We start from the raw sequence: 15,368 nt of genomic DNA on the forward strand, positions 1-15,368 counted from the left end.
TTTTTTAGTGTAGTAGCTGCAGACTACACGCTGGTCTTTTATTGTGTTCGCCACAGAAAATCTGACGTCACTGAGAACCAGTCGAGATTTAAAGAGGAAAAGACACTACCAGCCCACTTTCACACCAACAGAAACCATACTTTCATTCTGTCCCCCCGTGTTAAACAGACATCGAAACTCCGGTCTTTTAAACACGGTAAAAACTGACAAACCATCACTATTCACTTTCAACATCGTATTACAAACTGTTTTCCAGCTGAAATGTAAGTACATTAAAAGTCCAGATACATATTTGGCAGTGTCATCTTAAGTTCTTCGTTCGGTTCATCTTGTAAACATGGCAGCTAAAGTTGTTGTTTCTCTGTTGTTCAATGTGGATGATTGTGTCTCTGTCAAAGTAGACTTCATGACTATAGGTCTGAAAGACAGAAAAGCTTATTTGCAAAAATTGCTCTTAAAAAAGGGAACCAATTGTAAAATCTTGTTTAAAAGATGAGGTATACTCACCACATCCCATGGTTCCTCAAGGGCAATTCTCTTCATTAACACTCCACTTTTGTTATCATGGAGTCGAACGCTGGCCTGTCCCACATCCTCCTCTGTGGGACTAACATCCACAATAGCCAAGAGATCCAGCTCATCCTCATACTTAGCCATTTTAAATGTCTACAAACCATCAAAGGAAGTACAAGTGTATGCAATGAATATACACATTCACTTGCTGTATAGTTTATCTCCAATTTCTTACTTTAATATACAAACTTCAATTCCAATAAAGTTGGAAGAGTATGTGAAATGTAAATTTAAAATAAAGCAGTAATTTGCAAATCAATTTTGACGTGTATTTAACCAAAAACAGTACATTGTCTGTGTAAATATATTCTCATTCTGAAGTTGATGCCTGCAACACATTGTAAAAAAAAAGTCAGGACAGGAGCTCTGTGACTAGGACCATTGTGAAATGTTCAAAGAAACATCCAAAATTGATGGGTGTCAAGACTCAAAAGGTTGCCAAAGGTGTGGGCAACCTGCACATCTGTGAAGTAACCATTGAAGATGAAAAGTATATACTCATTCTGTAGTAACATATGCTACCTTCTAGATGCATCTTTTACAGGGACATATATGCTAATTTTATCATGACAAAACATTCAGTTACAATAGCATGGCTATATGATCAGTGTTTGGGTGGTGAGACTGGCTTGCTTGAAGTCCAGCCCTGTCACCTACTGAAAATATGTGGTGCATGATGAAGTGCAAAATACAACAAAGGTCCTGCACAGTTGTGCAGCTAAAGACTCCTATAACTGAAGTGTCGGGGGAAAAAAAATTGGTTTGGAAACTGGACTAACCCTTTTTTTGGACTTTACTTTTTTCTTTTCTTTTTCTTTTACATTAAAAAGCCAAACTATGCTTTGGCTATATTTTAGTGAATTCTTAAATTTAAACACATTTTTGCAAAAATGTCACATATGTGACATGTTATATATTTATTGTTACAAGGGCTCAATTATTGGCACAAGTTAATTCCAATATAGACAATTTATTTAAATGTGGACAACTGCTGCAAATTTCTTCTTCGCAGAAGCTTGAGTACGGCGCCCCCAACTTCAGCACATGCCTGCTATAAATGCTACTGATCATTAAAGTTATAATTCAGAAGAATAAACTTTTGTCTGTGAGGAGAAAATATTTTTAAGTGTTTGTGTGCATTAAGAGTGTATGACTTAATACTTTACCTCTTGTTCAGGATCATCATCCAGGTGCTGAAATCTCCTCTTCACGGTACGGCCAGAGGAGGTCACCATCACTTGGGAGGAGGCCTGCACAGAAAGGTGAACATTTTTTGAACCAAAAATCATTAACATTTCATAAGTTATCTGGCCTACAGCAGAACCTTCACTGAAATATTGTTTATGGTATTGCTCATCATGACCAAAGAGTGTGTGAAAATGGATATAGCCAGATACTAAAAATTAAACTGAAACTGAAGAACAGACTTACCTTGCTGTCTCGAGATGTAGTGATAGAGAACTCACGGACCACCTCATAGTGCGAGTTGAATCCTGTTTCTTCTCTAATCCTCAGAACACTTTAAAGGAAACAATGATCAAACATTCAGACACAACTAGACTACATTAACCACCACATTCACATGCTTTAACTTTATTTATCAGAGCCTCACTTTATGGTGCTGGGCCCAGCATGGATGATCCTGCCCGAGTCATCTGGGTGGAAGAAGATCCAATCTGCCTCTAGCGAGTCACACTTCATGTCTTGTATGCCATTCTTTGCCTATTTTAAGGCAACTCATGTCAGTGAAGTATACTAAGAGATTAGAACCAATTTGAAAGAGTGTCTTTTAAAATAAATTGTTTCCCAAAATACTTTTTTCCCCACAATATATATACACTTAAGTACATTTGAAACTTAAGAAATAATTAGACTGCAACTTTCATTTTTCTTTTAATTAACTTTTTTGATTTGACTACTGTATCTATCTCTGTAATTGACTGCAGTTGGGGCTGTGTACAGCCTATGCTACGTGTAGACAATTCTCTACAATTACTGTCAAACACACCTGCCTGCCACTGGTAGTGACATGCTCTAAGAGCTCTCAACTATTTACTCCCACTCACTGCACTGGTGCAATACTGCAAAGTCTTCAAATAAACAAACCCTTAAGCAGGTTAAAAAAAACTCTTAAGTGCCAATGACACATGACCAGTATATATTAATCTAGAGGTAGCATTATGATCATCATTACTGAGTACTGAGAGCTACAATAACTTCAACACAGCCATTAAATCAATTTTAGATTCTATTATCAAAACAACCTCTAATCTAATCATTTTGGAGTTTCTTCTTTACTAATTACAAGACTAAATATGCTGACTGGCCACTTCATTAAGTGCACCTAATCTGTATCTACACTCTTTGTCTATTTTATAAGGTCCAATTACCACACAAGCAACTTCATAGTTCTACAATTACAGAATGTAGTCCATCTGTCTGTGCATAATTTGTTAGCCCCTTTTTACCCCATTCATCAATTATCAGGACCCCTGACAGAACCACCACAGAGCAGGTATTATTTGGTTGGCGTGTCCCCATGTCCCAGTGCTGCAGTGACAATGATATGGTGGTGGCATGTGGGTTGTGCTGGTATGAGTGAATGAAAGTAGTGGATTTTAAACAATATACCCACTCACTTTCACTCTATTACACCTGCTTTATTGGTTGGCCTTGTAAATGTAAAGTCAGAGACAATGGCTCACCTGTTGCTGCACAGTTTCTGTCAGTCAATCTGTAGTCCCTCATCAATGGCCAAAGGATGCTGCCCAAGGACACTACTGACTGCATTTCACTGGTTGGTGAACTATTCTCAGTTCAGTGGCACTGAGGTGTTTAAAAACTCCAGCAACACTACTGTGTCTGTTCTACTTGTACTAGCACAACACACTAATGCACCACCACCATGTCAGTGTCTCTGCAGTGCTAAGAATGATCCACCACCCAAATAATACTTGCTCTGTGGTGGTGAGTGTAATTACAAGTAGATGTACTTAGTGTGTGGCGCATATGTAAATGATTACCAGGGCACCATCTCTGATTGAGCAAATGTGATGAGTTCCTCTGTCCCTCTTATGGTTAGGTGTGTAGATGTAGTGCCATGGATGGCCTCCAATCTGGATCCCGTTATCAAAGTATGACATCTCGAACAGTACAGGAGGACACTCTGGCATAGGGGTAAAGGGAGAAGCGTAGGGAGTTACATATGACTGGCCATCATAACTATAAAACGCTATGCTCATTCACTAACACAGACTCTGCTCATAGAGGTGGTTCAGTACCATGGAAGAAAGGCTCAAAATATTCTACAAAAACATCCTGCTTTTTTTGAACAGATCAATTACACCATATGTTAAAGTTGGTGTAAGGACAATGTTCATTAGAAACTGATGGTGATCATTCACCTTTGATCTGAATGTTCACTGGAATGCCATATGGTGCATTTCCCACTATTCCTCTTGCATCATACAAATCACACTGTTGTCCCAAAAACAGCTCCTTAGTTCTGAACTGGAATGAAAAATAACAAGCTGACAAACGTACAATCTAAATCCACAGATTTAGATTCACTTCCGTTTCAAGACTATAATATCTTGATGTACAGAACATTACCTGCTTCACAATATATTCAAAGTTGTAAAGCTTTACACATTTGGTGCTGTGCGACACTGCCAAAACTCCTTGAGACAGCAGCACATCAACCACAGATTTCCCAAAGACCTAAAAACAAAAACCTCCCTCAGTCAATTTCTAAATATAATTTCATTTAATTAATAGAAAAAATACAAAGCTTGGTTTACTTTTTTGCTGATCTCCAACAGTCCTACAACATCAAGAGGAAATACTCTGAATATGGCTAAATGCATGAAGACATTATTATCAACACCAGCCTAAGAAATAGACAGAGAGAGAGAAAATGTAAGATCTTACTCCAACTCCATTGTGCACAGTATGAAAAAACAGAATAATGAAAAAATAGATCTGCCTCACCTGTCGTGCTAATTGTGTCTGTTTGTGCTGAATGGACTTGATATAAAATGTTTCCTGTGGAATATCCCAGTCCAGAGATCTGTCAAGGCATATGGGTTAATACAGATTACCACTACTGAAACTACTGTTTCATAACCTGCTCAAAACTAAACCATTTCAATGTTCAAGTCATAGTGCAATGCTAGTTCATGGGTACAACTCAAACTTCCCTTACTCACATATGGTATTACGACCAGATTACCTGAATCTGAAATGAGGTGAGAGGTAGACTCTTTGTAGCGTTTCTCCTGTGTCTGCTGAGAGGCGATACAGCCAGTTATTGGCCGTTAAGGCCAGCAGACAGGGCTTCTGCTCTGAGGCATGTGGGAGCACCTTATGCTGTAATAAACATATCACAGTTCCACTACAGGGGCTCATGGTACAATACAATCAGCTTATTTCTTTTGTTAATTTTCTAGTTACAACATACTTTATGAGTGCACTTACAAGAGGACACTGGCATAATAAGGAGTCCTCAATCTTTTCAGCTTTGGACTGCCTTGGTAACTCATACAAGAGCTGCGGCTCAGGTGTTAGGCTGAAATTCATTATGCATTTACGCACACAGTTAAATTTGACCATTTAAATTTGAATCCTCAGCAAAAACAATAGCACTTGGCTGTGTATTTACCTGCTGTAGCAGTTCCTGTAATTCTCAAAGTATATCCTTCCACTTTCATAAGAGATGAGGGACTTGGAAGATTTTGTCCACACCTTGGTGAAATGTATACCATCCTTGCATAATAAGCAGCATAAATTAACAACCAATAACAATAAGGGCTGAAGCAACAGAAAATAATATTTAAAAAATGAAAGGGTTAGCTAAGCAATATACCTGGAGAATGATATTTTTAAGAATCTTGAGATTTTCTCCTAGTAGTGTACCGAAGTCATTGGAGGTTATCCCCCTCGTCCTGAAGCCTAAAATAGTGCAGGCGTTCTTTATTCGCCGTTTTGTCGCTAGGGGGCGCAGGACAGAAGACCACTGATCCAAACACATGGAGGATGATGTTGACACCATTGATAGGATTTAGACTGGCTAGCAAAGTCCATCCAGGTAGGTTATGTCGCCAGGACGTTTCAACTCAGCAGTCTTATTTAGGGTTCCTCGGCAGAAAAACTTCGTCCATAATTACTTCCATGGCAGCCAGCTTACAACCACCCGAGTAGCTCACATTATCTCATCTTACTGCATGGCTGATACTCTTAAGTTAGCCAGTTAGGTTAACCTGCTCGCTAAGCTAAATGGCAATAAAAACATCTACCTAACATTAGTAAATAAACGCGACTGGCACTGGAGGTTGGTGAGTTGAACGTGTTTATCCGAGTGCAGATAAATATGGGCTACCTCGTTCATCGGGTTTCTGTTTTTAGCTAACTAGCCGGCTAAGTAGCTAGCTAACGCTAACGTTTCTAGTCTGATACGTTCAGGTTAGTCAGTTGTTATATATGCAGAATATTTACAGCGCTTCACCAGTTTTATCTCGTGGATATAACTAAGCAAAGTAAGAGTGGTCATGAGTTTGGGTCGTGTTAACCTAGAGTCCCTCTCCACTCACTCCGCTAAAACCTTTGCCGTTTCAGTCCACCCTCCTCTCGGTCAGATGGGGAACACGCAGAAAAAGCCGGAAAGCCCGGGTGAAACTAACTAGGTTATCGCACTGATAAAATATCACGCCACTCCAGTGAAGTTAGGGTCAGAGAGAGACTCCGGAGGATTCTCACTTCACTCGCTTTCGCTCCCTAACCCGAACGTTCAACCATCGCTCCGGAGAGAGCGCCCATAATGCACTGCACGACATCATCTTAAAGGGGAACTCCACCGACTTTACAATTTTTTTTACATAATTCCGTAGGTGCGTTATAAATAACGCTATTACGACTGGTTTGATGTGGAGAAAGTTACGGGCTCAGGTTTCTTTACAGTGGTGGTGATGTGAACCAGGGGTCGCCATTTCCACAACACAAATATAGCTAATTTGTTTTCTGTCAAAATCCACCGATGAAACTCCACAAGCCTTCTCAGTTTCTATGTGCGATATTGAGGATGGCAAAATAGGGGGAAATCCGGAAAAACTTTTCTTTGGGACTATTTTGCCCTGCATGTACCCCTCCACCATGAAAACTGATTAACAAGACATTTCAGGCCAAAACCATATTACAACACTATCATAAAATAATCTGTTTACATCTTAACCATAAAATGATGTAGAAATTTAGAAAAATGGTGGAGTTCCCCTGTAACGCTTATCGCTGCCGCTGTAGTGATGATCACAAATTCACATCAATTTCAGAAATGTACATTTTCGTTCTGGTTGGCAAATATAGTTGTAGTAATTGAGTGTTTTATTTATTTATTTGTTTGTTTTATTTACCTATTTGCTATTTTTTTTATTACAGAACTAAGCAAACTTAACTACAAAAAGTTGTCTGTGTCAAGAGTGTTCAGAAATCCTGGGGGATATTATTAGCACAACTTTTTCAGATTTTGCTAAACAATATTTTAAAAATTGTGCAAGCTGAGATATTTTTATACAAGCTACTGATACATTTATGATACAAATCTTTTTGAGGTAGTGTAAATGATATCATTTACCCTAGAATCAGGGTTTACAGTGACAGAATGAGGGACCTAGAGCTATTTGTAACATTTGCTGTATAAATCAGGTGAACAGAGGCAAACACAGTAAATTCAATACAGTTTTATGCTCTTTAAAACAAAGGAACTTTCTAACCTAAATGCGTAAAATTACCAAAAGGCTCATTTAAACAAAATAGGTATGAATGAGAGGGGGCTGAAATGGCAACAGTATAATATCATAATACTTCAATACATTTTTACAATGCACAATATGCCATTTTTTTCCAGACATCTGATCAGTTGGAACAAAGATGAAAGAACCAATAGTGCTACATAAAAAATACATATGAGCACAATTTTGCTCTCTTTATAATGAAACACTGACAATGTTCACAATATGCTCAGAAAAGCATATTGTATTGTGGCATAATTTATTGCAACAAATATATATATATATATATACACACACACACACACACACACACAGACACATATGTATGTTTTGTGCTGCATTTTATCACGTTAGTTGTGTCTCTTTCTGACTTGTTCTGTTTAGATTAAGTTATCATTGTGGTCTTTGTTATTTGCTTTGTTTATTCATTAAATAAAATGAAATTAAACTAAGATTTTGAAAAGTAAATGATTATTTACCAACATACTACAGCTCTCCTGATCAAATGAAAGAGGCAAAATGAGAGGATGGTGGAAGTTGACAATGCTTGCTGTAGCCCGTAGTGTTAGACACAGTCCCTTCCGACTCTACAGTGGACGGCCTCCTGCACCGCTAGGAGCCAGAATTCTATCCAACACCGATGACATCTTCCAGCATAACATGTGGTATGACTATTCAGTAACATTTCATTATTTTAATTGAGTCAAGAGCCGTAAGAAGGTGTACTGAGCAGTTTCTGGTATAGGGAAAAAAAGTTTTGACTCAGCCCCATTTAGTCAAGTCTTAACCTCATTCACTGCAGTCACACAAAAACTTGTTTCTGATTAGCTGACAAGGGAGAATTGCTTACTCCTGTTACTGTGCTTCAGGGATCATGTTAAATGGTCACCGGAGGAGTATGAACAAGCAAGACAAAAAGCAGAAGAAAACTCCAGAGAACAGATTCCAATAGAAGACCAAGGTAAGGTCATCTTAAACCAATTATATTTTGATTTTTTTTAGGACAACTACTGCAGTGTATATGAACTATAGCTGTCATATCAGTAATCAAGTAACATATGGAATATTTTGACAATTAATTGTGTTTTTAAAATGCCAAATAAAAGAAATGGGCTTAACAGAACAACAACAGACGATGAATAGCTTCTCAAAGATAAAAAAAGTAGACTTTTTAGCTAAGCTAAGAAACCTTTACAATACTTAAAAAAGAGCATTGCAGAGTTACAGAGATCAATTTACTTATAAAAAAAACAAGTAATCAAGTTTAATCAGTTAATTGGGGCAGCCCCAATGTGAACATGTGCTGAGGTTTGTTGTACTGACATTGAGGCTAACCAGTTTGTTCAGTTTTAAACTCTTTGTATGACTTCCAGTTAGGTATGACAGAGATGCTAACATGTATTGGAATGGATTTTATGAGATGCACCAGAACAAGTTCTTCAAAAATCGGCAGTGGCTTTTCTCTGAGTTCCCTGAGCTCTTGCCCCAGGGCTATGAGCCAGACCATTCCTCATGGGGGCAGGAGAGTGGGGTGACTGACCTGAGCAGCCAAGGAGGCTGTCACAAAGACTTACTCATTGACCATCCTGTACTTGGAGAGCAGCAGCAGCACAGCAGTTCCAATTCTGCAGTAAAATCTCACAACAGTGTTGCTTTCCCTGGACAACATGCATCCTTCAGGATACTCGAGGTCATTAGGATTTCAGGTTTCATTTAGTTTTAGTGCTTGAGTCCAGAATGGTTCATTGCATTGTTATTTAGCTTGTGAATGAAATGTTATTCATATCCTTTTTAGGTGGGCTGTGGTGCAGGCAACAGTGTGTTCCCCATCATCAACACCATCAGGTCAAAAAGCAGGCTATCATATTTTTGTTTGTTATACTGTGTAAGTGTGAAGCACCCAGCAACTAACAACTGTTGCACTTGTCTCAACGTAAATAATAATTTTCATGAAACAGCCAATGAAAACACTGATAGCCTAACACATGATCACATCAAACTTATCAAACATAATTTTAGTGGAGTAACTGAATGCATTGCATGATTGTTTTCAAATTGGTTTGTGTAACTGTCAAGTTGTATGGAAATTATGTTGCATGCAATTCGCAACATGCCACTAGTTACAAAAAGCCAGCCTAAAGGAAAGGTTCAACAAATCTTTAAAATTTCACCTAAATGTTTTGAAAACAAGCATAGTTTGTAGTTCATAATTCACAAGTAAGCAGGGCCTTTTGAGATTGAGCATGCAAGTATTATCATGTTATAATGGGAGTCAACAGATCCGAGATTTAAGCCCAGTGTATTCCATTATGTAACTTTGTTGAGGTTTGGGACACACAGCTTTAGGGGTTTCTCCTTGAGCATTATACTTAGTGAACTGTGTGAACACGTAAACAATTTGAGCATGTCTGTTAAAGAAGCAATATTTAGGATTTTATGTTTCAATTTAAAAGTTCTCCATAAATCTGTTGCCAACAATAAATAAGTTGCAAATCAGTGCTTCTCTGCTTTGTTTAAACCTTTAAAAATCTTACTAGTGTTTGGTCTTATTCTTTAAATCACAGTGACAAGGTGGTCAAACATGTGAAACATTATTGCTGAAAACCTTTTTATATTGTATTATCAATGCCAATCAATGATTAAAAACAGTATATATATATATATATATATATATATATATAATATACTGACTTTGAAAATAATCCAGTTAATATTTGCCCTTGACTTTTAATTATTTAATGTGAAAATTGTTAAATAGACTTTTTCATGAAGAAGTGTACAATATTTTATGTGGTGTTTTTTTCCTTCCAGGGAGAGTAATGTATTCCTGTACTGCTTTGATTTCTCTTCTCGAGCGATTCAGCTTGTGAAGGTAAAAAACTTCTGCAGTTAACATGAATTTAGATGTAACCAGTGGACCTTATCAACATTCAGCAATGAAATCCTTGAAAAAACTGTCATTTTATCAGACAGACAACAGTAGCTCTACCCAGCCTTCATTTTGTGTTATCCTCATCCATTTTGCTGACAGGAGATCAGTCAGTCAAAATGGCTGCTGTGTCTGTGTGGTGTGCCTGTTGGCCTGGTGGATATTTGATGCTGTCAGAATGCAGAGGCTTTTGTCAAATGGCAGCGGCAGGCTGCTAGCACACTGAATATGTTAGATAGCACTTGGACAGGGAAACTGAGTGATCAGCAAGCTCAAGGCAACACAATTCTACCATCATTTTAAAATAATATTTATGGCTAAATAAATAAAAGTTTGCATTTTTCAATTTTCAGAAACTAACATTAAATTGAGTTTACATGGTGATTTTATGTATTCATGTGGTGCTTCCTTAATCATGTAGCTGACAAACAAAAGGCAATTGCAATGAATTATTCAATTACATCCAATAATCACAACCAGTATTATTTAATAATTGTAAGTGATTATAACATATTATGCACTGTAATCTTACACTATGATCTGTAACAGTAGGGTGTCTAATCATACTGGAGATCAACCCTCTTCAGTCTTAGTCTTATTCAGTCTTCTTAGTCTTCTGTTCTACAGTTTTCTGTTATACGCTTCCCATATTGTTTACTTGTGACATTTTTGAGGTTCTATATCTATCTATCTATCTATCTATCTATCTATCTATCTATCTATCTATCTATCTATCTATCTATCTACTTTGACAGATTAGTAGTATGTAATGTGAAATGAATGGTACATTTAAAACTTCAATAGTCTGTAATTACTACACCTTTTATAAAAAAAAGTGAGGAAAATTGTTTTTTTTTTCTCCATGATGAGCCTTTTAACACATCATCAATACTCATATGTGCCTAAAAAACCTTGATTCTGGCGATTGTTTTTGTTAGACTAGGGCAGGAAGTAACTAAACTCTGCTGGAGTTTAGAAGCAGATTTTGGCAGTTGTGATTTAAGTCATTTAAGGAAAAGGCCTCTTTTTTCCCTCTTTCAGGAGCATCCAGACTACGACCCCGCAGTATGCCATGCATTTGTGCAGGACGTGTGCGCTGATGCATCCTTGTTTCCTTTTCCTCTTGAGAGTCTGGATGTTATTCTAGTGGTTTTCGTGCTGTCTTCCATCCATCCTAAAAGGTAGGATACAGGTGCGGGGAGGAGAGCACCACAGCCATGTGCTCATAGGCTTATAAATCACCTGCTACTATGCAAAAAAATTGTCTTAAATTTACCTCCTTCAAGAACATACCCTGTCTATTTACTGCCTAATGATTGATTTCTGTTATGCTGGAATTTCTAATCCCATAACCTCATTCTTGACTTAAAAAAAACTGTTTCTCTTAACCGTTGACCTGCAGTAATTCTGTGAAGCCACCTTCTTCTCAACAATTTTTAGTCAGCATGCTCCAGCACTCTCTGTTAGAGCAAATTTTAGACTTTATTCCTCCTTTCATTGTGAAATTTTAACACACTGGAAAGGACAACTAGCATTTTAAAATTTTGAAAAAAAGTGGAGATTAAAAGTTTTGTTCCAACAGCGCTGATATTTACCTCGATAGTTAGCTATCCTAAGTGGTGGTCTAGTTAGGTCTGTCACAATATTACATAATCACCTAATGGCAATTATTTGAGATGATCTGAATTACTTAGGCTGACAAACAATTTTCCACAGTTGTTAGATTTCACTATCACATTATGCTGCAACAAACAGAATGTGAATTGTGTTTGTTGGTTTGAGACAAATAAATGTAAATTAAGGAAAGCAGTAAATGCAATGAGACATCATGAGGTTTACTCACAATTATTTATACAATAATTAATCGTCAGCTAAAATTTTGTGAACAGGACAGCCCTATTTCTAGTATTATCCATATTAAATATAAACGCTCCCCCACCTTGCCCAGGCTCTGTGTATAGACTTCAGACATTTAACTTCACCACTTGAGAGATGTTCTGGAAAATTCTGCCCCGTGTGAATGTTTGACACTCTCAGTTTACATATTTTGCCACAGCCCTTAAGTATTCATGATTTATTTCAATAAGTGCAAGCAGGCTGGCCTTCAGTAGTACACTCAAGGCAGCCTGCTCTGTGTAACTTGCAGTGATGCTTTGCTATGTGGAGTGAGCTATTGTAGATTTCCTCTGATTACGATTCTTTTTACAGTCTGGCTGCCTACCAGCTCATATCCTCTTCTGGAGTATATTTTTACTTTTTACCTCTGTGTTTTTTGTTTAAAATGCTAAATATAAACAAAGTAAGTAAATCAAAATAAAGAAATAAATATGCCACAACAGTTTGCCAAAAAGTAGAAACACAAGCCTGTCAAGGCTAGTTAGATTTATTCCAACGTAGCCAATGAAAACTGATATTTAATGGTAGCAAGTTACCAAACTTTATCTAAATTTGCCAATGTTGATGTCATGCTTATTTAATTGAGAGGCCAATAATTATAATTCCCCTTCAGCAAGTTGGATTCTGTACTCCTTATTTTACTAAAGGCAGGCATAAGCATAGAGGTCTTCTCTTTATCCTGTCATTATTACAGAGTCAGGCAGTCTTGCTCTGACCATTCAGCTCATTAGAGCAGAACTCAGGACAATTTATAGGGCTCCGGTTATGCAGAGGTTTAAAAGAAAAACTAGAACAATGCTGTATGTGATTAAATGGTCTAGTTCTTTCTCTAGATGCTGAACTGATGACGGTTCAGTGAATAACCTGATGATCATCATTACTTGGAAAAAAATCCATATTTTACTGAATCATAATACTCTGTGTGTGAGACAGAGAATATACATTTTAGATCCGTTGGTTTGTTTGTGAAAACTGTTTGTGGGTTTGTCTAATCTAACCTTGGGCTTTATTCTGAAACAAGTTTCAGTTTCTGTTTTAGGGATATCAATTGATTATTACCTTTAAATATTATGAAAATGTGAAAATGTCATTTGTTTGTGTATGTTCTCTTATATGTTATTCTGAAGAAAACATTGTGTATTATCTCTGTTCCATTGGACTGCACATTTGTTACTGTTTCTGACCACAATAGGATGCAAGGAGTGCTGAATCATCTGGCTGGCTATCTGAAGCAAGGGGGAATCATCCTGTTCAGAGACTACGGCAGATATGATTTGTCACAGCTACGATTTAAAAGAGGTACTTTTTTTTATACTTGTTTAATTTGTTTTGCATTATATGTAACATGCTTGGTTCAGGTATAGTGATTCACACCAGTGCTATGTACACTTTAAACAAGCTTTTGTTTGCATGTTTGTCCATTGACAAAGCTAAGCTTTGCCTAAAAATGCAACACAAGAGGCACTTAAATTGAGGTGTAATACATAATAGTTTAGAGTTGTAATTGCAATTAGAATGCTTGTAATACCACATGACCAAGTTTCTGTCATAACAACAAATGATTGTATCCACACCCAAAGCACACACATACTTTAAAAAGATTAGACAATCTTATCTGTTACGTCCACATGGATACTTTAACTTTCATTTGTCTGTGGAGTAAAGTTAACACAGTAGACTTTGTAGACTTTACCATGTAACTGCCCTCCCTTATCTTTCCAACATGAGAGAAGGCAGGACTTCTGCATGAGTTAAAAATCTATAATGTCTGTTTGATGTAGCTGTGCAAAATCTTTTTTTTGTTGTTCTTTAATTTGGATTATGTTTGGATTGCATTTTTTTTACACATATCTTTGTGAAGTTGAAATAATTATTATATTCTTATTCTTATACCAAAATAAAATTCTCTTACTACTTTCAAATGTAAAAAAAAAAGCTTTAGTGTGTTTTATTGTTATATTTCACTACTGTGTAGATAGTTGTTCCAATCACTCTTACAGTCCCTTCCATAAATTTTGGCACCTCTGGTAAAGATGAGTAAAAAAAGAGTTGTCACATTTTGGTGAATTAGCTTTATCTCACAAAAAATGAGAAAATACAACCTTTAATTGAATATTTATTTTTAACAAAAAGCACCCCTGCATTTAATACTTTGTACAACCTCCCTATGCTAATCCAACAGCACTTAGTCTTCTTCTATAACATCTTATAAAGTTGGAGAACACAGAGCAGGGAATTTGAGATATTCCTCTTCACAGAATCTCTCCAGATTCTGTCCAGGGTCCTAAGTCCTCTTTTGTGCACTCTCCACTTTAGCTCACCCCACAGGTTTTCTAAGGGGCTTAGATCAGTGGACTGGTTAACAGTGGCAGACGCTTGATTTTGTGTTCAGTAAACCATTTTTGTGTTGATCTGGATGTATGTTTTGGATCACTGTCCTCCAAGAAGATCTTGTGATGACTCATTTTTAGTTTCAAGCTAATTTAAGCTCCAGGTGCATATGTTTGTGGTTAGATGACAGGAAAGGCTTTTTCCTGCCATGCCTTCCAAATACTGTTGGCATGGTGGCATCTGATGGTAATTTTGGGGACTTGGTGACCCCAAGATGCTACTTTTTTCTGTAGCTCTCCAACAGTGATCCTTAGGAATTGTTTTTTTTTTGCCTCTTTTACCATCTTCCTCACTGTGTATAGGGACAAAATAAACTTGTGTTCTTGTACCAGACAAATTTGTCACAGTTCCAATTGATCTGTAGATATGGGCGTTTTCAGATGAGTAGTTATTTTTTCAGCCATTCCCTGACTTATGAGGGTCAATACACTTCTCTCTTATTTGAATTGTGTGTTCTCTTGTCTTTACCATGGTGAAGAATGACTAAGGAAATTTGACTTATGTCAAATGTACTTATGTACTTTTGTCACCACATATATATACCCCAGTGAAACAGGAAGTCATGGTTTACTGTTACTAGACACTCTTATCAGCTGAAAGCACATGTGTCAGCATCCACTCCTTGTGAACTGCATACTTAAACTGCTTCATTAAACATACCTGATCCAGCTCAGCTATTTAGTAATGCCTTCATGAACTGAATTCTGACTTAAAGTAAAATATAAATGAAGAAAATGCTTCAGTTATTATTTGTTTCTAAGAATTTCTAGGGCTGCTAATAATTGTGGCATGTGGTT

At 37.1% G+C, this 15,368-nt stretch overlaps 2 protein-coding genes across 3 annotated transcripts in view; one reads left to right on the forward strand and one right to left on the reverse strand.

Annotated features, from left to right (window-relative positions):
* On the reverse strand, window positions 1-6,377 carry dcaf17 (ddb1 and cul4 associated factor 17). The gene is made up of 14 exons (XM_017692395.2): window positions 5,438-6,377; window positions 5,234-5,337; window positions 5,050-5,140; window positions 4,805-4,941; window positions 4,564-4,642; window positions 4,374-4,463; window positions 4,186-4,293; window positions 3,978-4,083; window positions 3,597-3,739; window positions 2,186-2,295; window positions 2,005-2,092; window positions 1,740-1,823; window positions 508-666; window positions 1-418 (listed from the first exon to the last, which is right to left on the reverse strand). The coding sequence occupies exons 1-14, from the start codon at window positions 5,621-5,623 to the stop codon at window positions 302-304; spliced, it is 1,602 nt and encodes a 533-aa protein (XP_017547884.1). The 5' UTR covers window positions 5,624-6,377; the 3' UTR covers window positions 1-301.
* The window catches only part of mettl8 (methyltransferase like 8), a 16,269-nt gene continuing 1,029 nt past the window's right edge, over window positions 129-15,368 (forward strand). The window contains exons 1-9 of one of the 2 annotated variants that reach the window (XM_017692397.2): window positions 129-263; window positions 1,751-1,835; window positions 7,848-8,020; window positions 8,225-8,316; window positions 8,729-9,045; window positions 9,151-9,200; window positions 10,167-10,227; window positions 11,326-11,465; window positions 13,373-13,479. In XM_017692397.2, the coding sequence (XP_017547886.1) occupies window positions 7,875-8,020; window positions 8,225-8,316; window positions 8,729-9,045; window positions 9,151-9,200; window positions 10,167-10,227; window positions 11,326-11,465; window positions 13,373-13,479 (913 nt within the window). In that variant the 5' untranslated portion in view covers window positions 129-263; window positions 1,751-1,835; window positions 7,848-7,874. Of the gene's footprint in view, window positions 264-1,750; window positions 1,836-5,568; window positions 5,660-7,847; window positions 8,021-8,224; window positions 8,317-8,728; window positions 9,046-9,150; window positions 9,201-10,166; window positions 10,228-11,325; window positions 11,466-13,372; window positions 13,480-15,368 lie in introns of those variants that run through there. The other variant, XM_017692396.2, reaches the window with a different exon arrangement.

Source organism: Pygocentrus nattereri, chromosome 6, assembly GCF_015220715.1.
Source record: "Pygocentrus nattereri isolate fPygNat1 chromosome 6, fPygNat1.pri, whole genome shotgun sequence".
In the NCBI taxonomy this organism is placed as follows: Eukaryota; Metazoa; Chordata; class Actinopteri; order Characiformes; family Serrasalmidae; genus Pygocentrus; species Pygocentrus nattereri.